The sequence below is a fragment of the Rhipicephalus sanguineus genome, chromosome 1, assembly GCF_013339695.2.
Source record: "Rhipicephalus sanguineus isolate Rsan-2018 chromosome 1, BIME_Rsan_1.4, whole genome shotgun sequence".
In the NCBI taxonomy this organism is placed as follows: domain Eukaryota; kingdom Metazoa; phylum Arthropoda; class Arachnida; order Ixodida; family Ixodidae; genus Rhipicephalus; species Rhipicephalus sanguineus.
The window spans coordinates 277,543,888-277,566,369 of NC_051176.1; the positions used below are offsets into that span (position 1 = coordinate 277,543,888).

General features: G+C 45.2%; 1 protein-coding gene across 1 annotated transcript in view; it reads left to right on the top strand.

The window, feature by feature from the left end:
- Positions 1-22,482, top strand: part of LOC119379038 (titin) — a 294,770-nt gene that overhangs the window by 99,789 nt on the left and 172,499 nt on the right. Inside the window, exons 87-112 of the mRNA XM_049412985.1 lie at positions 441-584; positions 687-888; positions 1,568-1,635; positions 1,733-1,876; positions 2,221-2,390; positions 2,483-2,582; positions 2,684-2,827; positions 3,002-3,125; positions 3,365-3,498; positions 3,644-3,809; positions 3,932-4,000; positions 4,139-4,307; positions 4,388-4,471; positions 4,553-4,655; positions 4,773-4,904; positions 5,045-5,136; positions 5,384-5,662; positions 6,814-6,972; positions 7,447-7,576; positions 8,157-8,296; positions 9,060-9,228; positions 9,355-9,498; positions 11,137-11,325; positions 11,794-11,957; positions 12,693-12,838; positions 14,429-14,649. Coding sequence (XP_049268942.1) covers positions 441-584; positions 687-888; positions 1,568-1,635; positions 1,733-1,876; positions 2,221-2,390; positions 2,483-2,582; positions 2,684-2,827; positions 3,002-3,125; positions 3,365-3,498; positions 3,644-3,809; positions 3,932-4,000; positions 4,139-4,307; positions 4,388-4,471; positions 4,553-4,655; positions 4,773-4,904; positions 5,045-5,136; positions 5,384-5,662; positions 6,814-6,972; positions 7,447-7,576; positions 8,157-8,296; positions 9,060-9,228; positions 9,355-9,498; positions 11,137-11,325; positions 11,794-11,957; positions 12,693-12,838; positions 14,429-14,649 — 3,786 coding nt within the window. The remainder of the gene's footprint in view (positions 1-440; positions 585-686; positions 889-1,567; positions 1,636-1,732; positions 1,877-2,220; positions 2,391-2,482; positions 2,583-2,683; positions 2,828-3,001; positions 3,126-3,364; positions 3,499-3,643; positions 3,810-3,931; positions 4,001-4,138; positions 4,308-4,387; positions 4,472-4,552; positions 4,656-4,772; positions 4,905-5,044; positions 5,137-5,383; positions 5,663-6,813; positions 6,973-7,446; positions 7,577-8,156; positions 8,297-9,059; positions 9,229-9,354; positions 9,499-11,136; positions 11,326-11,793; positions 11,958-12,692; positions 12,839-14,428; positions 14,650-22,482) is intronic.

Consider the following 22,482-nt stretch of genomic DNA (forward strand, 5'->3'; position numbering starts at 1 on the left):
AACCTGTCGGCTTTCTAAGCGCTTCCGCATCTGAAAGAGAAAGAAAAAAGCAAATTTCATTGAGAGATTATCTCACTGTTAATTTTATGGGCTATTTCGAGGCCTTCATAAGTAAGTTGCGAAATAATTCCTTACTCGAGCGTATAGAGGTACTGCATTCGCATAAATGGAGGGTTGTAGATCTCTACGCTTTATATTTATACATTAATTTATCGAAAAGCCAGACATCTTACCCGCGAAATTACAAACGTCAATCTTATCGCTTAAGCACGATAAAATCCAAATCGAAATTGACCCAAAATTTAATACGGGAGCTCCGTTTGGCTAAACATGAAATGGTTGCCTTTTGCACCACAAGAACCCTCATTATTCTGCCTCATTTCCGTGATACTAGGATATGCTGCAGAAAGTAATGCCTTCTTCGTTTTCCAACGTACTAGGAACGAGAATCCGGACCATCAACGACTTCGGCTTCGTGGTGCTCGAGATGAGTCCCGTGTACCCAGAAGACTCCGGTGTCTACTCGTGCCGAGCTCGAAACCGCTTCGGAGAGGCCGTCACCAGCTGCACTCTGAAATGCCAGGGTACGATAGATCATTAGCCCATACCCTCGTAGATGTCGGGGGAAGGTTGGTGTGATTAATGAAAGGCAAGAAATAAGAATGCGTTGATGTGTCTTTTTGCAGGAAAGCGCAGCGTCATTTTGGAAACACAGCTGCCAGAATCGATGACCCCAGGTATCGACAAGATTGCCAAGTTTGAAGAAGTTTCCTCTGCCAGGATTGGCGAGACCTGGACCGACACAGATGTGTCTCAGCCGCCCAAGTTCGTGACTACACCACAGGATCTGACACTGGCTGAGAACTCCTTGGCGCATTTCGAGTGCAGGTAAGCAGATACTCTGCGAAGCTCGTGCTTCATTCTTCTACGACGGTATCGTTACTGTGAGCAACATAATATAAATATATTCGAAGAATACGGCCTTAAATAGCAATGAGCTTCATGATGCGCATTACTGAAGGGAAAACGTAGTCGTGAAATGAAGTGCTACAATGAAGTGCTAAAATAGTCAGAGTAGCAACTTTGTCAGAAAAATGGGAATCAGGTTGTTGGGCAGTTGCAGGGCATAGCACGAAGCCTGCAGTATGGTAAATTAGAATAGATCGCGTTCGCAATTGTTTTCTACAGCACAAACAACAGGCACACGCGCGCGTGCGCACGCCTATGTGCACGCGAACGCATCGTATTGATGAGAGGGCGGTCGCAGCCAAGGCGGCTCATGGATTTCCGTGACGAGATAACCACTCTTGAATTATCATTTTAACGAAGAATACAGCGCCAGAATGCCCATCTTGCTGTGCTAGGCTATCGTGTCCTAAAGCATTTCAAGTAATTATTAGCGAATGAATATAGCGTACTCGCAGCACTTGTCACAGCGAGTATTTATATCTCTAGGTGTGATGTGATGCTGTGATGTGCACGTTATTGCTTCTGTTCCAATACGACACGTTAATGCAACGCTGCGACCACGTATTACGCGTTATTAAGCACTTTCTTTTCATTGCAGGCTGACGCCAGTCGGCGACCCTACACTAAGAGTGGACTGGTACCACAACGGCAAGCCTCTTGTCACCGGTGAGTAAATAATGAGAAGTGTAGAGGGGGCGAGAAGAACAACTTTATTGAGAGGGCGAGGATATGCGACAATGTTTCCTCCACTCACTTTGTTCAGGCTCTCGAGTGAAGACAATCAGCGACTTCGGCTACGTCATCCTGGAAGTGGCGGGTGTCTACCCACGTGACTCGGGCGTATACACGTGCAGAGCCGTCAACAAGGTCGGCGAAGCATCAGTGTCCTGCAAGCTCAACGTCAAGGGTACGAACTAGCCACAAATAAAATTGATCCGCAGAAGTAGAAGTTTTTAGTAGAGGACAAGCTTTGCCAATTGATATTACTGCTTGCATGGTTAAAGATTCCCAGGTTATCTAAGTTACATCGAAGCCCTCCACTATGATTTCTCTGAAAGCCACAAAGCTACATTGGGACGTTCAGCTCCATGAATCATTGAGGCAATGATAACGCTGCTGAACAAAACTAGAGTTGCCATTATTTTACTCATAATTCATTTAAACGTGATACTAGTAATATTGCACTGATACGCGACACGTGATACCACGCTGCGCATGAAACATACACAATTTTGCATTTCATCTCTGTAGGCAAGCAGTCTATTGTGATGGAACCACAGCTACCTCAGGAGTTCCGTTCTGGCTATGAGAGCATTCAGAAGTTGGAAGAATCTATGTACCGAACAGAAGAAAAGATCTTCGACGACGACAAGAAGGAGCCACCAAAGTTCGTTACACAGATCCAGTCTCTTCTCGACAAGGTGAGGGTTGAGAGAGTGATATATAAGCTATGCCCTAAGCATAGTCTTCCTTAATTTAATATCTCGTTTTCTTTTTGTTTCCATACAAAAAGGTGGAGGGTGACAGCGCTCACTTTGAATGCAAGCTTATCCCAGTTGGAGATCCAAATATGAAGGTAGAATGGTTCCTGAACGGACGCCCACTGGTTACTGGTAAGCTGCACATTCCGAGCACGAGCTTACTCATAAAGCGTTTTTTTCGTGCACAACTTCTCTGTTTGCCTCTAATCGAAATCGTAACATTAATTGCGCAGGCACACGTGTTCACACCATCGATGACTTCGGCTTCGTGGTGCTAGACATTGACTGGCTCTTCCCTCGAGACTCTGGAGAGTACATGTGCCGCGCCACGAACCGTTGGGGATCGGACACGACCAAGGCAACTCTCAAAATCAAAGGTAAGCACAAAACCTGAACCTGTGGGGCCCGGCTTGATTGTTTCTCATCTGTTTGTACTATCTCTCAAAGCATCTCTCTCAAATGCGAGCTTAATGTCCCACTCTAAACACAGGTCATGCTGCCTGCGTTGCACGGAGGTCAAAATGAACGAATCTCTTATTTGAATTTTTCAGCCAAGAAAGACATCATCATGGACAGCCAGCTGCCGCAGGGAATGAACGTCGACAAGCTGCGTGACTTGGAATACCCCACACCTCAAGAAGAAACAGTTCAGGAGCAGGAACCGGTTAAGCCCAGGTAATTAAACAAATTGCGAGTACATCTATAAAAAACCTTAGATACTCGAAATACGAAGATCGCAATGAATAAATAGTTTGCAAGCATGGGCAAAGAGAAAACAACAGAATACGTGCTGTCTTTGTTCCCTAGCTTTTTTTTTTTTGTCTAAGTGATGCCGCTCCCCACTTTACCAACCACTCCAATTCTCACTTCTAGTAAGAACTGGCCTGCTACAAACTGTTATGTTCTTGCCCTAGGTTCATCACCCAGATACAGCCTCAACAAAACCTCAATGAAGGTGACTCAGCTCATTTCGAGTGTCGCTTGGAGCCTATCAACGATCCGAAGTTGAGGGTGGAATGGTACCACAATGGACAACCCCTAAGATCAGGTACTGAATATTGCTGTACACTACACAACCACTGATACATAACGCCATCGTGAAACTTATGTAGTGAATTATCTGACCGCAAGATGTTAAGTAAAATTAAAAGCTTTTCGTCTATATCTGCCTTCATAATTTCGTATTCCTTCAGGCCACCGCTTCAAGACGACACACGACTTCGGCTTCGTTGCGCTGGACGTGTTGTATGTCTACCCTGAGGACTCTGGAACATATGTCGCCCGGGCCATAAACGACGTAGGCGAAGACCAAACCCAGGCCACCCTCAGGTGCACAGCGAAGCCAACACTGGACTACAGGTGAGGGCAACGCAAAGCGCATTTTGATCAAATAATTTTGTGCAATATATTTTAAACGCATAATTATGAGGGGCTGCATCGAAGTTTCTATTTGTATCAATATATTTCGACTTTTCTTTCAGAACCCAACTTCCCAAGGACATGAAGGATGGTGTCAAGAAGATCGCTGAAATGGAAGCTTCCTGGCAGCGGTGAGCTTTTTTTCTTTATGCCAGGATTTTATCTCTCACTGCTTGGTGTAGTTAAATTTATTTTCAATGTCGTAATAATCACGAGAAAGGCATGCTTCCCTGAACCTAAACATCACGTATTTCGTCTTTCGATTTCAGCACTGAAACCCAGGAGGAGGTAGAAGAGGAACCTAAAGCTCCGATGTTTATTATGAAGCCAGAACCTCAAGTTGTTGTTGAAGGTGAATGGGCCAAGTTCCAGTGCCGTGTCATAGGTCACCCCAAGCCAAGGCTGATCTGGGTCTTGAATGGACACACGGTCATTTCGGTAAGCAATTCAACGATACTCTTGACACATTCTTTCCACTTAAGTAGTAAAAACCATTTAATCGAGCTGTATCTGTGTAGGGTTCGAGGTACAAGCTGACATATGATGGTATCTACCACCTGGACATCCCCAAGAGTAGACAGTACGACCAAGGAAAAGTAGAAGTAAGGACTTCCGTTTCAGTAAAGCCAAAAGTGTTTGTCTTTCTACGTGGGCTCGTTCCTCACAATAAACTTTCTGTGCAGGTCTTCGCGAGAAACTTCTGCGGCGAAGCCTACTGTTTCACAACATTGGAAGTTCGGCCTAAATTTGATGACTACAGAGCCGTTCTCAAGCATTCACCAAAGCGTGAGTAAAACTTTCTTACGATAGAATGTTCGCACGCCGAAAATTGGTACAAGCTCGCCTAGAAATAGTACATTTGCAATGGCAAAAAAGAACAGCGCACGATTATTGACTTTGCAGCGTGGTACGACCAAGACGTAAAGTCTTATCAGAAATACCGACACGAGACTGAGCTGCAACGAGTGTTCGAGGAAAAGCTTACTCCTGGAGGCACTCGCGTCGACGTATGGAAGACTGAACAAGGCCAACAAGGTACGGAGAAACACAGGTCTCGTTGAGGACAGTGCGTTTACGACGCCTAGCCTAACTAGACGCACATCTTTATTGATGTCAAGCAGCGTTTGATGTCATGTCATTTGATGTCGTGATGTCATGTATGTGTCACGTTTCAGGCGAACACCAAAAGATCAAGAAGAGAATAGAGGAGGAAGAAATTGAAAAGATGAAGCCAAAGGTGGAGCGCTTCAAGACGGACTCAATTTACGTAAGCAGAGCTTTATCTGTTCGCAACAGAGGAAACAAACAAAAAAGTACGAAAATTAAACCTCTACCTGCGATAAACGTTCTTCTTGTTTACGTTCGCATAATGTTAAACAAGAAATTTAAATTTGAGACGCTAGCAGCGCGCGTTGCCTGCTTGCAAGTGCCTCCAGCAGCAGCACGGTATTCTGTTTTTGCGGGACTGTGCGTAACAGTGCCGCTGACTCCTTGCCTTCTTCCGGATTCTGCAGTACGACGCACGCACGGGCGAGAAACGGGTGGAGACGGGCTCCCAGGCGCAATACATGGCCAAGTATTTCGAGACCGAGGCGGAGAAGCAGCAGCGTGGTGCTAGCGGCATCGCGCCGGAGTCGGTGGTGCAGGGCCGCGAGGTGCACACGACCACGCAGCGCCAGACACAGAAGGAGCAGCAGGGCGACCTGGAGATCACCCGCAAGAAGACGCTGACCGAGACGCTCGAGCAGGAACACAAGGGCGTCACCAAGGAGCAGCGCGTACAGGGGCCCGCGGTGAGCGCACTCACTCTCCTGCTCCGCACCATGGCTGCCACATCGCTCATTTAAATGCTAAAAAGAAAACAGTGGATTTTTTTTCATACCGGTCCTCCGACAGCTTTGCTTCAGCCGTAGTGAAACATTGGGAGGCTATCGCTTCGTACAGGGTGCGGCGTAAAGGCATATGCATAGTTTAATGCAATAATCTACGGAATGTAATGTTCTAATTGTTCATGGAGGTTGCTTTTTTTGCTTGGTCTATGTTGACATGGAGTGTAGCTGGAGAACTGGATACTGAGAACCGCGAACTGCGACGTGCAAATGCGGTCGGTGAAAACAGAAGTGCTTCTGCCTATATTGGAAATATCTCACTTCATAGCAATACCTCAGGGAGCAGTTCCTTTATAAGATTTTGCCTTTATATGTATTTTACCTCCATCCGCCGTGGATCTGCATGCGTCTTTGGCGTTGTGCTGGTGGGGTCGACGTCTCGGTTTCTATTCCCGACTGCAGCGATCTCATTCCAATGAGCACGAAATGCAAAAACGCGATAGTGCAGCGTGCTTTATGAGCACATTAAATATTCACAGGTGGTCAACACTAATGCGCGGTCCTTTACCATGATCTCTCTCGTACCTCCCACTGTGTAAACTCGGGACCTTAAATCCCATGATTCTTTGCGTAATCTTCTCTCTGGGATCCCTAGCACAATAACGTCCACAATATAGTTTCATACGTTTATTTATTTTCGTTTAGCAGCTTTCTTTTAACTCCTGTTGTGTGGAATACCTGATTCGTTACAATGTGACGATAAACAAACCACAACAAAAATATCTTAAAGGTGTGTGACAAAACGCACAACACCGAGCAAAAACACTGTAAGACGAGGTTCATTATAAAGCATTAAAGTTATTGTGCGCTAAATAACGGCAACAAGAGGCAGCTGAAATCGTGCGAGCTCAGCAGGAGTCTCGTTGCCGTCGAAAAACAGTTGTGATCACGCGGTGGAAAGCTCTCGAAACGTAGCCAGCCGGGACACTGCGCAAGACCTATTCGCGACAGGACGTGTTAAAAGACCGGATGGATGAGCTCCAAGAGCCGTTATAAATAGCACGCCTGCCTATTCGAATAGAAGCGAAACCGTTCGTTGTGTTTTCCGTCCGCAGCAAGAGTCGAAGCCTCCTGTATTCACCAAAAAGCTGCAGCCGTGCCGCGTGGAGGAGGGCCACGGAGCCAAGTTCCAGTGCACGTTCACCGGCCAGCCGACGCCAAAGGTCACCTGGTACCGAGAGAACTTCCCCATAACACCATCCCAGGATTTCCAGGTGACCATGCGCCGCCTTTAGTAGACCTTTAGTAGACGCTCACCATTCCACCGAAGACACATAAACGGCACATCTTTAGATGCAACGATGACGTTTACAATAAAATATGACGCTGCAGATTAAAAGACGAATGATGAAGTCATTTGTAGAAGTTTTTCTTCACAAAGAGCGAAGCAGGTGTTACCTACATGTAACTTGGAAGGAAAGGGAGAGGGGGAAGGGTGATAGGCGACGGATAAACTGGGCTTCTGTTGTTAGCTAAAAAAATTGAACAAATGCGGAGAGAAACATAACACGTGGTGCACTTCAATGGCTGTGCGTAGACCATACAAGGCCATCAACCTTTTTTTTTTTTTTTTTGCTCTGAATTCCTGCAGAATATCAACACAGTTGTGTGTTGCTTCTCGTTATTTACCCCAAATAATACAAATAAAGGTACACCCCTGATTTTTACACGTGTTTTTCCTCGTCCAGATCGTGACTACTGATAGCACATCGACGCTGATCATTCGCGAAGTTTACGTCGAAGATTCTGGTGTCTTCTCGGTCAAGGCTGAAAACCGTGGAGGCTCAGCCAAATCGTCGGCTAACTTGGTTGTTGAAGGTGCGTTCTCCACACATCGTTGCTCATTGCTCTCCCATCTGTCATAAAACCACCATCTTGTTTCTTACGAGCAGTTGGTAGTCTATGCATTTTAGAGAGTTAAAAGCAGACGTTGCCTACAAGGCGACTACAAGCCAAAGCAGTTTAGGTTGCAGAGCATTAAATAGCAAAAACCGCCCAGAGCCTATATATGCTGGGGAAGCTACCAGCAGTACGCAATGGGGGCAGAAACATTTTTCTGTTTGGTTCTCCTAACAACAATCCATGAAAAACTAACGGAATGGAAATAAAACGAGAAATTTGGTACGGCAACAGTTCTTTAATGAATCTGTAGCGGTATCCTATGCAGCTGAGGCGAACGAGATTGTTTATGTGTAGGAGTGTCTATGCTAGGTTTCATCATGACGCAGCTCTTGAGCAGCCACTTCCATTAACAAGCGCGAAATGCCAGGTGATGAACTAGGCACAAAACCCCATAGTGCCCATATGAAAAGTAGGCAAAGGGATCATGTTATGTCCCTGAAGCTGTTTGCATAGCGCCACGTACTAATTTTAGCGGCGCCGCCTTGCGTTTCAACAGAGAGGCGAGAGCAACGCAGCGGGGTCGTGCCGCCCAATTTCACCAGGACTATCCAGGACGTTTCGTCCAAGGCCGGAAAGTTGGTCCGCCTCGACGCCAAGGTCTCGGGGTCGAAGCCTCTGGATGTCTATTGGCTGAAGGTAAAATGCCTCAACAGTGTCATTTTCCCTCGGAGATAGCATGCGTGCATTTTCCGAGATTATTGGGATACAATTCTCATTAGGACAGGCACCCTTTTTAATACAGACGTAAAAGCGTTTGTAGCGGCACTATTTGGTGCATTCGCGTTAAAAGGCTAGCGAGGAGGATGTCTATAAGAAGAAAAACAGATGATGCGCTATTTTTTTCATCGTTGGCTCGTGTACCAAATTTCAAGGGCAGCAATCAGAAATGGTGAGCCCCGTGTTATTAGTGAAACGAGATGTCGTCTACGTAGTGCGTTACGTTATAAAAGATTCCGAACCATGAACTTCACATTTCGTTCCTTGTTCCTTGCCTTGAAAGTGGAACAGTACATAGCTGATTGTATACTTCAACTCTGCTAGACTTTTTTTTTTCTTTAGATTTTGAAAGGCAGTCTAGCTGGCGCCATTTTCGACCACCAACACAGCGTATGTGCAACAAAATATCCAGCAGAGAGAAAAAAAAAAAAGAACCCCCAACCATTTTTTTCCCCTTCAGTATGCTCCCGTTGTGCTAACTCTACTCTGACGTCAAAACGCGCTATTCACGAATCTGTCAACGTGGTAACTTTGACAAGTCATAAACACGAGGACAATAAAAACTGGACTGTTGCGGTCGTTTAAGCAAAATAAGATTTACGACCGCCAAAATGACAGCGCTTACGAAACGAGCGTACGCACAATTTCTGAGCACCGGGCACTGCATTGTGGTGGTCCGCAGAACGGCAAGAAGGTGACGCCCGACGTGTCGCACAAGATCGTGGAGGAGGACGACCTGTACACTCTGCTCATTCTGGAGGCCCAGGCGGACTCCGACTCCGGAAGCTACGAGTGTGTCGCCATCAACTCGGCGGGAGAAGCGCGCTGCCAGGCTCACGTGGTGATCGAAGGTCAGTGCGCGCAGCCACAAATAGCGCCCGTTTTTGCGACTGCCCTTCTGCCGCCAAGAAAAGCAGCGCCTTGCTATAACTCGGCCGGTCCGACTGGGTTTCAGCGCTGCCCTAACTTCTGCGCAGGCGCCAAGCCCAAGACGCCGCCCACGAGCCCCAAGGAGGCACCCGGAGACCAGAAGCCACCCACAGTGACTGAGCCGCTCAAGCCACTCGCCGTCAAGGAAGGCCAGAGCGCCGTCTTCCGTTGCAGGATACCAGCCGTCCCTGGTGAGACCACGCCGCGTTTCACATTGTACTTTGCGCTCATCCTAGTGATTCGTAGCCTAAAGGTGTGCTTGGATTAGTTTTTGAAAGCATACAGATATTTTCTTGCGCGTTCTGTAGGCTATCGGCACATGTCCTTAAGCTTTAACTTTTTCTCCGCTGTTGCCTTCAACCTTTTTGAAAACAACCAACCATGGAGCTTTCCAAGCTATCAATAGAACGAAAGAAATGGGCTCGTTCATCATTCAGATTTTTCTATTAAAAGCTCACAAATTTTACGTGAAGCTCTACAAGAACCCACACCTTAAGTCTACAGACATTCTATACACACTCTAAATTTATTCCTACAAGACTACACTGCCCCAACAGGACGTTCTAAACTTAGGTTCATAGAATAATCGCGGGAGATACATGTCCATTTTGGAATATATATAAAGCGGAGATTTCATAAAGCGTTCAATTAAATGCTTTAAAACAATCTTGTACAACGCGTTTCATAGCAAGTCAATACTGTGCCCCTCGGGCGATTCAGCAAAACTCTGGAACACTTACCTCGCCCCTTTAGGGATTAATGCAAAGTCCTGTAGATAATGCAATACCGTGCAGTCTCCTAGACGAGATGCGCCTCGGAAATGAAGACAAAAAGTTTCGCTTTATTGGGACAATTATGAGCTTGAAGACGTATACTTGTCGCACTATGGACATTCGGGTACCGTTTGCATTGTGCTGAGTAATTCTGTAGAAAACAGTGTCGGCAAACAGCACACGTGCAGAGGTAGTTCAGATGGAACTACACGTGAGTCAATTATATACACGAGCAATAGTCGTGCAGCTGCTAATGTAACCCGGCAGCACAGTCAGGAGTTTCGTTTTAAAAGGCTGTATAAATATTGGCTGCTTTCTTATGTGGTTCTGCTTACACGAGGACCACATACTGTGTCCTCGTGTCGAGGCAGCCGGCATCATTATAAACGAGGCAGCCGGCATCATTTATAAGCGTTTTCCTGTTTTTTTTTTCTTTCCCGGCTGAACAAGATACAATTTAGTCGTGCTCACTGAACGAACACCTCTGTCCCTCGTTTGCGCAAAGACGACGTTGAAAGCGCATGTAGTAACTAAGTGTCGTACGATAGCTACTGCCGAATCTTCTATGGAGGCAGCTAGATTTTTTTTTTTACGATTAATACGAATACATTAGCTCTAGTTATTCTCGAGAATTTCGACAATGTAAAAAGGAAAGAGAAACAGCTAGTCATGAATACGCAGACTGAGATGTATTGGTATCTACGCAGAAACAATATGTCGGCTTGCGCTGCCGATTAATTAAATGCTAAACTTCAAGAAAGTGGTTCAGTGTTCTTGTTTTAAACAATAGAAGTAACAGCTGCGCAGAGTAGAGCGGTGATAAGCGGCAGCCAAGGAGCTGAACCAGGTTACGCCTCAGTTGGCTATAGTGTACCGGTGAAAGCACTACAACTTCTGACCAGAGCAAGCAAAGTTCTTAAAATTGTCTAGCATAACGAAGTGCTACTAGGCTCTTCAGCAAGGGCAAATTTCATGATATGTCGTCACTGATGCATGCCAGAAAGCAAGCTTCGTACTCGACATTACTGTAACTCTCGCCGTGCTTGTCCATTGCAGGAGCGCAAGTAAAATGGTTCCGAGGCGACCAACAAGTCAAGCAGTCCCGGTACTTCCGCATGTCTCAAGAGAACAACCTGTTTACGCTCAAGATCTCTGAAGCGTTCCCCGAAGACGAAGGCGTCTACAAGTGTGTCGCCACAAATCCGGCGGGCACTGTGTCTACCAGCGCCAACCTTAAAGTTATCGGTATGGCCCATATTCACCTTCGCCAATATACAAACTGCGATTGTCTGGTTGGCGATCTGGAAAGCGCTGTAGGCAGTAAATAACCGTTACTGTGAGACTTTTCACCCGGATGACGCCTGACACTTTTTTGTTGCTTTAGTAGCACTAAAATCTATCTATCTATCTATCTATCTATCTATCTATCTATCTATCTATCTATCTATCTATCTATCTATCTATCTATCTATCTATCTATCTATCTATCTATCTATCTATCTATCTATCTAAACTTTATCGCAGTCTTATAAAGATGCGCGCCGAAATGTTTGAGCCAATAGCCTTTCCAACTAGTATAGTGCTGAGTACAAGAAGGTCATTGTGGGTCAGCCCCAGGCTTAATGAAAAAATGCATACCTAAGAAAGGAATTGAAACTTGTCTAAAACTGATGAAACTGATGATGATGATGTCCAAAACTCTCTTTAACGCAGTGCCTGAGCTGAACGAGGTGCCGCCGACGGTCACTCCCCTGGCCGATCTGACTGTTCCCGAGGGCTCGCCTGCCCGCTTTGTCACATCCCTGGGAGGCGTGCCACCGCCTAAGGTCATCTGGGTCCGCGAGGGCCACATCATCAAACAGTCCCGTGATTTTCAGGTGAGCTGCCAGCTTAGGCCTTATATTTTCGGATTTCAACCATTTCACTAGTGACCGTTCGTGATGGTAATATATCAGTAGAAAGTACTGACATATTACCAGTGCAGAGTTAGTGGTGCCATACGAGGCTCAAACTTGGATGATAACAATAAAACTCGATAAAAAGTTAAGGACCAGGCAGCATGCAATGCAACGGAAAATGATAAGCGTAAAATTAAGAGAACAGAGTATAACAGAATGGGTCAGAGAACAAACGGGGTAGTCGATATTATGCATTACATGGAAAAGAAACGGAACTGGGCCGTTATGCGCATGCCGACCGGTGGTCAGTCAGAGCGACGGGACGCGGGATGGGAAGGGTAAATTGGAGATCATTGGTCCTTCAATGGACAGGTTGAGGGTGATGATTATATGCCGCACTTAACAGAACGAATGAATCTTCATTGCGAGTGCGCGCAGATAACATTAAAAAAATTACCGACTATATGATATCTGACGAAAGCTGTGATTGACATTGTCTCGTAACTGTAGGACTTGCTCCAAAAGGTTCGTTCGACTCTGCAACGTAAACTATCCGGGAATTCTGTATTGATTTGCTGGTGCCGGAAACGACCGACGTCTGAGCCCGCAGCGTGAAGTTGCAATATGTGTGTGTATTGCTGCGAAGTTTCGTTGATGCACAGTTGGCAGTCGCGAGAGGTCAGCAGCTCACGTGCCTCCATTATTTGGTTGCAGATGAACCAAGACCAAGGCTCGGCGTCTCTGGTCATCAGGCACACGTATCCCGAAGACGAAGGCGTCTACGTTTGTCGTGCCACCAACGCCTCGGGCCAAGCCGAGACCTCTGCCCGGCTTACCGTGCAACGTAAGGCCAAAAAGTAGAGGTCGCGCCCTGGCCTACTTGCTCGCTGCGGCTTCAAGCGCTCCGTTATTTCGGAAAGCTGTGCGTTCAAGCTGCTCAAACCGAGAGAGAGAGAGAGAGAACAAAAAAAGAAAGTTTGGCTCCTCACTTTCGCGTTCTCTAACTTAAAACTAGCGTTTTTTCCCCGACGTCTTCTTGTCGAGGCACAGACTTTATCGATGAGATATTTATTTATTTCTTAAGAGTCTTTTTATATATTTTTTGTTTGCTTATTACTTTCCCCTAAGTTCGAGAGTCCTAAATTTCTAACCGGAGTCTTCACGAATCATTCGCTTCCGGTTGTTCGTTACTCCTGTTTTTGGTTAAGGGCATTTTGTAAACTAAAAGAACAATAATAATTCATAAGCATAGGAAGCGTTCCGTTTCTCCCTTTTTGTACAACGAAGTCGTTACATTCACACCTAACAAGTTTATTCGTTTCATTAACAGGGTTCTGTCTAACAGAAGGGTGAAGCTTTGTACATTACTGACATTTCTATACCTACTCGCGACAAAGGTTCTTTTATTTCTTTCCTGCAACAACTGTTGCAGTGCTGCACATCCGATGATTATTTACAGAAGCACCTGCCACGCAGTCATTACCGCTGTAGCGCTACTAGATGTTCACTTGTGAGGAGCCTTACAATTTGTTATATATTTGGGGCTATTAACACTTTCGCTTAGTGCGTCCATTCGAAACCGATTGGCCACCATCGCGGAGTTTGACGATTAGCATAAACCGCGAGATAATCGGCACCGACGGACAGTCACGAGACGATTAGGTAGGTTAGGCGATATTAACACGATTAACCATTCAGCAAGAACGAGGCTCTACACTGCCAGCCACGTGGAGATGTGATAGCTGCTTCTTACGACTCTCTCGGTCGCTCTTCTTTTACGTTTTGTTCTGTTCTTCGCGAGTCGCCACACTAGTCACGGTCAGCAGTCACGGCAGCGGTGGACGCCATTGCGCACTCCAACTGTCCGCGCAACCCGGCTGTAGCTTTATACTATAGGCCAGAGACAGGCTCACACGCTCCGTCCTAGACAACCATGTGGCCGAAACCTGTAGCGATTGCTTGTGGAAAAAGAAATTTCAATAAAACCAAGTTATGCAAACATGTTGTGTCTGATTTAGGCTTGCTCTCTCAGACTCACACTTTGTCGGAACTTCGACATTTGCATGCTTTTTTTCTTTTATTCTGATAATTTTTTGCTCTCGACTAATTTCGATTCTGGCGTTGATTTGCAACTCAATAACCTCTTAATCAAACTCAATCGCAAAATCTCTTACTTTTACTTTTTTTTTATTTCTGCGAAGCATGCAAAGACCGAAAGGACATAAAAGCATTGGCGGCCTAAAAGTGTGAGGGAGATAGGCCTACATCTGACACAGATGTGCTGCTCTCACAGCTCGGCGAAAAACAAAAGAAACAAAAAAGAAAATACCCTGTGCCCGATAATGTCGCACTCCTCTCTGTTAGCTGCTCAATCTGGTCAGGAGGTCTCCTCCGCAACCGACAAAGGCCGTCCCAGCCTGAGTGTTGCACGCTTTTAGGCCCCCACCCAGCCGCGCCTCGTTTCTGCTCGGCGCTCGCTGCAAAAGCAAAAACCCTGCATGGCTGGCGCACGCGCTCGCCACCGCGCCGCGGCTCAAAGCGCAACAGCACGAGAAGAGGATGCTGGAGCAGGACGGGGCAGAAACGGGGCGCGGCAGCAAGCCTCGGTTTGCGCCGTGCCCGAAAACAACGAAGCTCCAGACAACCGAGTCCTCCTCCCACGAAGGATCACGTAAGCACAAATCTAACAGCCTTGCACAAACAAAGTCCACTTTACACAAACGTACAATAAAGGTGGCGACCAGGACGGAAAGTTCATTAGCGGTCGGGAGGGCTATGTCACATTTTCTTTTTACTTTTCTTGTCCCGTCATCCTCTTGGACTTATGGATGAACGTGTTGAGCACTGCGGAAAAGAGGATACATGCGCTGTATATGTATTATACGTTGTGTGTTCTTCCGGAGGTACAAATACACGAACTCATAGCAAAGCCCGAAGAGAAATTCAGCGATGAGTCGGTTATGGCCGGAGAATAACGTGGCTAACGCGTTGAGAGCCTGACCTCTGCTGCCGATTCTGACAGTCATAACCGAGTCGTACTAAATAAGCACACGCAAAAGTATTCTAACCTGGATGGCGCGTCCCTATATAGTGGGTGTTGTACGGCTGCGATTTTCGTAATACGGGCGGATGAGCGACCGACGCCGCTTCCAGTGAGATAGCGGCCTTGGTCACCCTCCGGAAAGCGAAGCCAGAATCTGTACCATCTTAATTCCAGATTAATTGCAGCTAAGAGGACAAAGCGAATCGAATGGGACTAACCAGCTTGAGTCGCCAAGAAGCACAACGAAGATGAAACGTCAACCCTGAGTCCCGTCGATATGGCCCTATATGCGCTCTCATCAACGCGCCAAATTCACCACCTAAATACACGACTGCCGTCAATCATGATCAAGGAGCGACTTTGCTCTGCATGAATCTGTCACTTCTTGCACCATGGGGATGACGCATCGATCCTGTCAGAAGAACATCAATATTAATAATATCTGGGATTTAACGTCCCAAAACCACGATATGATTATCAGGGACGCCGTAGTGGAGGGCTCCGGAAACTTTGCCCATCTGGTGTTCTTTAACGCACCAGAAGAACATCGGTACATCAATTAAATGGCCTGTAATTATGGCGGTTCTAACACCGAAGGATTTCGCGCTACTTGAAGTTAATATTCAGTGACAGAACGCCTCAAATTGGTTTGGCGAAGAGGACGAATAAGACCGATCAACCGACGTACAATCTGAACAAAAAATTACGCCATTTCCCGCTAAAGGGGACCATGAGGCGATGCGAAGCCGGAGCACTTGCGGGACAGCGTTCCATTGGCGTTCTTTGGGCATGCTACCGACCTCGCGTCGTGGAACGCGAAGAGGAACGCTACGCGCGTCGTATCTTGCCTGGCCGTTAATTCTCACAGGGCGAGCGGGGAATGCGGTCGGCAGGCGTGCGAGAGGGGGGCAGCGTAGGAGAGGAGAGAGAGAGAGGGAGGGGACGCGCATGCGCTGGTGCTCATCGCGGCGTTGCGCAGGAGAGAATTTCGGCATGTCTAGCCCGCGTTTCAGAAAGAGGGGAGAGGGGAAGTGGAGAGGGGAAAGGGGAAATGGTAGTGGAGAGAGGGAGGGGAGAGGGGAAGTGGAGAGGGAAAGGGTGAGAGGGTGAGCGGAGAGGGTATGCGCATGCGCAGTAAGGGTGGTCACGCCGCACACCACCACCACCACCACCACCACCACCACCGGATTGAACTCCGCCTTAAGATACTTCGCATCTAAAAGTTTGCGACATGGCAGCAAGACGATAGTATACAAATATGCATGCGTCGGCGCGAAGCCAAGCGGTGCCTGAACTGTAAGGGACGTACCACGCACCGATAGCACACCAAAGCTGGGCACCATATGGGCGAAGCGAGAGGAAAAAATTACAAAAAAACACATTGTCGCCCTTGGTCACCAAAAAGAAGTAAAGAAAGCTCGAACGTCCCTTCGTCGAAAAGAAAAAAGCCTGTCTACTGAATCACGCCGCTTTGTGGCGAAAAATATCCCATTATGCGAAGATAATCATTTTCTAGCTGGCTTGTAGCTGAGAGTCGGACGGCTTTCAAGTGGTCACTAATAACTTTTCTGTCCTAAACATGTCGAAGTGAACAGCTGACTGAAGCACACAGTCGCAACACGTAGATTACATTTGCTATGAACCGGTTGGAGAAGTTATTTTGTTCTAGGATACAAGCAATGACTTCTGAGAATAGCGTAATACCACTATAGTACACACATATATATATAGCAGAGGGGGCAACCTAACTATAAGTCTGCCCGTTCTGACGGTGCAAACAGCAAACGGCACCCCGAGTAACAACTGCCGTTGACAAAGTTCCTACGGAATCGTCGCAACACGCTACTTTATTTGGCTGTGAAAAGAGGGCTTCGCGATTGTCCCCATGACGTGCATCCGGTACTGACATGCGTCACTACCGCTTGGAGTGCTAAGCACTACTGCGATGCTGGCAAGAAAGGCCTATGAGACAAGAATTTGTGGTCCGTCCGAAGTGTTAATAAGAAAGCTGTACTATCAAGGAGACGCACATTACACAACTGGCGAGGTTGAGAGAAAAACATTTCTTCAACTGTACCGCCTATAGATGTCGTGATTGGTGGCGTCACCATACTTCGAAGATAAGTGATCGGTGCTTGTCAGAGCACGAAATCTGATAGCACCGAACCGTGCGAGGAGTTGCACCACCGAAATCGAGTGCAGAGCACGGACATCTTGAGCGTCCTCGACTTCCATATACTGGCTCAGTCTCACAAGGGCAAAAATAAACTTTCTGTCCACTTATGCAGTCCATGTTTGATTTCACGAGCGTACTAGCTTGCAGGGCCCATATATAACTCCAGTAATAAAGTAGAAATGAGCTTCCCAGAGAGGGCGTGTTTCTTCGAACAGGATCACCGTGGTCTTGTAGAAGTTCAGTGGATATGCCATAACATACAGACGCAGTGCTTAGTATAATACTTGAAACGCTCGCCCATTCCTCTCTTCACGTCCGTTAGCCTAGACCGTAAGACTAGAGTGAAAAAAAGATTACAACTTTCTATGATATGTAGGCTTAATGTGCAGAACCAGTGTCTTTCGCATATCAGGACACTACTCCTCAGAGTTACACAGTGAAAGGCTAGAACCATAAGCGAAAGAGAGAAGGTGATAGGGCAAGCGGGATTCAGGAAAGGGCGTGCTACCGGAGACAGCAAACATGGAATCGTTGATGGAGGCTCGTGAAGACTATGAAAGGCCTTCACACTTTTGTTTCGTCTTCTACGGGAGAGCTTTTGACTTAGTTGACCCCATCAAACTACGGATATATCCTAAGAATTGCAGAATACCTCATAATTTTCCTTTTAAAAATAAACACTTGTTAATACAAATCTAGGGTAACATCGGTTTAATGTTCATAACCGTGTCGGCCAGGGTCGTTTTCTGTCCCCATAAATATTTAATTTTTGTACAGATGATGTGCCCAGAAAGTATGATTCTCAATGCGGGGACATACGAGTAAAAACTGGAAGGACAAACGTGACCATGCACCTTGCAATATGCAGACGATACCATTTTAGTAGCAGGAAATGTAAAAAGCTTTAAGATGCTTATTTTGAAGGTAAAAGAAAATAATGCGAGAAGGCTGGCCTTCATCCAAACACAAAACGGCATAAAGTTATGAAAACAGGTGAATGACAGGTGATTCAGATAAAGTATGTTGTAGAACATCTAGTGTCCAGAATAGATGCTGACAATGTCTATACTAAAGAAAATCAGAAGCATAGCATTTGCAAATTGAGAAATTGGTGCACTTTCAAAGTTATCAAAGGCGAAGATGCCAGTCATACAATAAAGTCCGTCTATTTAACGCCGTGATTTTTTACTGCATTAATTAATGTATGTGTGCGAGTGGTGGATCGTTCGGAAAAATGAAAGAAAAAAAGCTAGGTTATTCCGAGTTATAGTGCTAGCGAATAGTTTTGGTAATCTCGTGGACTGCGACAATGAACCCAATACGTCAGTCATGAAATAGATTAATCTGTATGTTCATTTCAAGCAAAAGTAGTGAAACTAAAAATATCTTATGTTGGTCATGTCATGCAAAGCACCATTTCAATGGAGAGAAAATTAATGTTAGCCAAAATGCAAAGTAAGAGAAAAACGAGGCCACATATGCAAAAGATGTTTAGGCAGTATACTGGAAGCTACAGGGAAACCTTTAAAGCAGCCTGAAGTACCTGTCTTAAACGCGTCTCACTGTTGGTCATATATACTCAAGGGGTCACTGGAAGTCGTCGGCTACTTAGGATTAACAACATAAAAGATTATTTCTTCACACACACTTTCTTTAAAATAAAGTAATATAGAGAGGACAAGCGTCAGAGTTGCAAAACAAGTTTTTTTTTTTGCATGAAAGCAGACCATGTACACGTGAAAATTTATTCGAGCACCCTCGAATATATATATATATATATATATATATATATATATATTATATATATATATATATATATATATATATATATATATATATATATATATATATATATATATATATATATATATATATATAGGTCGAGGGTGCTCGAATAAATTATATATATTTGTGATTTGTGTGTGTGTGTGTGTGTGTGTGTGTGTGTGTGTGTGTGTGTGTGTGTGTGTGTAATTCGCTTCATTATGCCGCACATCTTCATTATTTCAAATAGTTAAGCAATAACGTGTAACTCAAGCAAGAACGCATAGTTCCTCATTTTTAACATAGGTATACATTCATAATATTACGTACAACGGCCCAGCTGCAATGTTTGGCTATATCTAGTGTTTTTCTAGACAATAAAGAATTCTTTTTGCCGCCTGTGTCAGATATGATTACCGTAATCTGAGTTTGATTGTTCGAAACGGCGGTTATTACTTGCACACACAAAAAATTTTAAATACATATTGGTCTCATTGACCGAAGTTAAACTATAAGATTTTTATTGTCTATTTTGTGGCGCATATTGCAAGTGATGAAGTGTGATCAGCGCGCTTTCAACGAAAGAAATTTGAGGGCAGTGTGAATTCCTAGATATGCGCCATGCAAGCTTGTAGAATTGCACCGTTGTTCCAGTTAACTTTTCAGGGAAACACCTTTTTGCGCAGTGGAGCACAACTGTAACTGGAACTTTGAGAATGAATATATCAAAACGCTCGATCGCCGCACAGAAAATTCGTTTAACGACAAATCGTCAAGGGAAATTCGCTAAATTGGCCTTCTGAGTTCAAGGGATACATTCCATAAATTGCGAAATTTACCTACATTGATTAATTTAAATGTAAATAACGTTTTTATTACAGCCAATTGTATATTTGTATATCTCGCGTGGGTTATGTCCGCTGCTTAATTATGCTGTAACAGGCGATTTTATAAAATTCTGCGTTGTCTTAAAAAAATAAAGACGCCGAATATAGAGGATGGTTACTCGGGATGCTTTCAAAAGTTTCATAACTACGAACACCGCATAGGTCGAAACGCATCGCCAAAAATTTATTTATTTATTTATTTATTTATTTATTTATTTATTTATTTATTTATTTATTTATTTATTTATTTATTTATACACAGCTCGTTTAATACCAAGAAGACTGAAGGTGAAGTTTATAAAGATACAGGTGGCATAGCGCATGTATAACTGTTACAGGAGGAGGTCCCAAAGTGAAAACTGCCAGGGGGACCTCCCATTGGTATTACATAAGTTAATTACAGGGCAGGTGAGCAGAAACGTTATTGGCATGCAACGACAAACTATAGTGGAAACAAGTGAAAAAACAATGTAGTAAGCACACACTCAAACATATAACTGCAGTATCGGTTGTGAATTTTAATTAACGAACTAGTGACATCTGAAATGGGTATAAACCAAATGTGATGGCGTGGAAAGTTACAATGAACTTCGGCACATGTAAGAAACACTTGCAACGGATGGTCAAAGTGAAAGCAAAGACAAAGAAAAAACAGCAGTGTACTGGAAGCACATATCAATCATGAAGCGTCAAATCACCGTCGTTGTACAGCCTGATCAACAGTGTAAAGTATCGTGAAAGAACGTAAGAATGGGCTTGTTGGTGGTGATACATGGTGAAACTTGTGGCGCACAAAAAAGACACGGACGAAGAAAGTGAAGACTGGACGATGCGCTTACTTCCAACATTCTGTTGGAAGTAAGCGCATCGTCCAGTCTTCACTTTCTTCGTCCGTGTCTTTATTGTGCGCCACAAGTATTCTGTTTTGGAAGTAAGCGCATCGTCCAGTCTTCACTTTCTTCGTCCGTGTCTTTTTTGTGCGCCACAAGTATTCTGTTGGAAGTAAGCGCATCATACAGTCTTCACTTTCTTCGTCCGTGTCTTTATTGTGCGCCACAAGTATTCTGTTGGAAGTAAGCGCATCATCCAGTCTTCACTTTCTTCGTCCGTGTCTTTATTGTGCGCCACAAGTATTCTGTTGGAAGTAAGCGCATCGTCCAGTCTTCACTTTCTTCGTCCGTGTCTTTTTTGTGCGCCACAAGTATTCTGTTGGAAGTAAGCGCATCATCCAGTCTTCACTTTCTTCGTCCGTGTCTTTATTTTGCGCCACAAGTATTCTGTTGGAAGTAAGCGCATCATCCAGTCTTCACTTTCTTCGTCCGTGTCTTTATTGTGCGCCACAAGTATTCTGTTGGAAGTAAGCGCATCATCCAGTCTTCACTTTCTTCGTCCGTGTCTTTATTGTGCGCCACAAGTATTCTGTTGGAAGTAAGCGCATCGTCCAGTCTTCACTTTCTTCGTCCGTGTCTTTTTTGTGCGCCACAAGTATTCTGTTGGAAGTAAGCGCATCATCCAGTCTTCACTTTCTTCGTCCGTGTCTTTATTGTGCGCCACAAGTATTCTGTTGGAAGTAAGCGCATCATCCAGTCTTCACTTTCTTCGTCCGTGTCTTTTTTTGTGCGCCACAAGTATTCTGTTGGAAGTAAGCGCATCATCCAGTCTTCACTTTCTTCGTCCGTGTCTTTATTGTGCGCCACAAGTATTCTGTTGGAAGTAAGCGCATCATCCAGTCTTCACTTTCTTCGTCCGTGTCTTTATTGTGCGCCACAAGTATTCTGTTGGAAGTAAGCGCATCATCCAGTCTTCACTTTCTTCGTCCGTGTCTTTATTGTGCGCCACAAGTATTCTGTTGGAAGTAAGCGCATCATCCAGTCTTCACTTTCTTCGTCCGTGTCTTTTTTTGTGCGCCACAAGTATTCTGTTGGAAGTAAGCGCATCATCCAGTCTTCACTTTCTTCGTCCGTGTCTTTATTGTGCGCCACAAGTATTCTGTTGGAAGTAAGCGCATCATCCAGTCTTCACTTTCTTCGTCCGTGTCTTTTTTTGTGCGCCACAAGTATTCTGTTGGAAGTAAGCGCCTCATCCAGTCTTCACTTTCTTCGTCCGTGTCTTTATTGTGCGCCACAAGTATTCTGTTGGAAGTAAGCGCATCATCCAGTCTTCACTTTCTTCGTCCGTGTCTTTATTGTGCGCCACAAGTATTCTGTTGGAAGTAAGCGCATCGTCCAGTCTTCACTTTCTTCGTCCGTGTCTTTTTTGTGCGCCACAAGTATTCTGTTGGAAGTAAGCGCATCATCCAGTCTTCACTTTCTTCGTCCGTGTCTTTATTGTGCGCCACAAGTATTCTGTTGGAAGTAAGCGCATCATCCAGTCTTCACTTTCTTCGTCCGTGTCTTTTTTGTGCGCCACAAGTATTCTGTTGGAAGTAAGCGCATCATCCAGTCTTCACTTTCTTCGTCCGTGTCTTTATTGTGCGCCACAAGTATTCTGTTGGAAGTAAGCGCATCATCCAGTCTTCACTTTCTTCGTCCGTGTCTTTTTTTGTGCGCCACAAGTATTCTGTTGGAAGTAAGCGCATCATCCAGTCTTCACTTTCTTCGTCCGTGTCTTTATTGTGCGCCACAAGTATTCTGT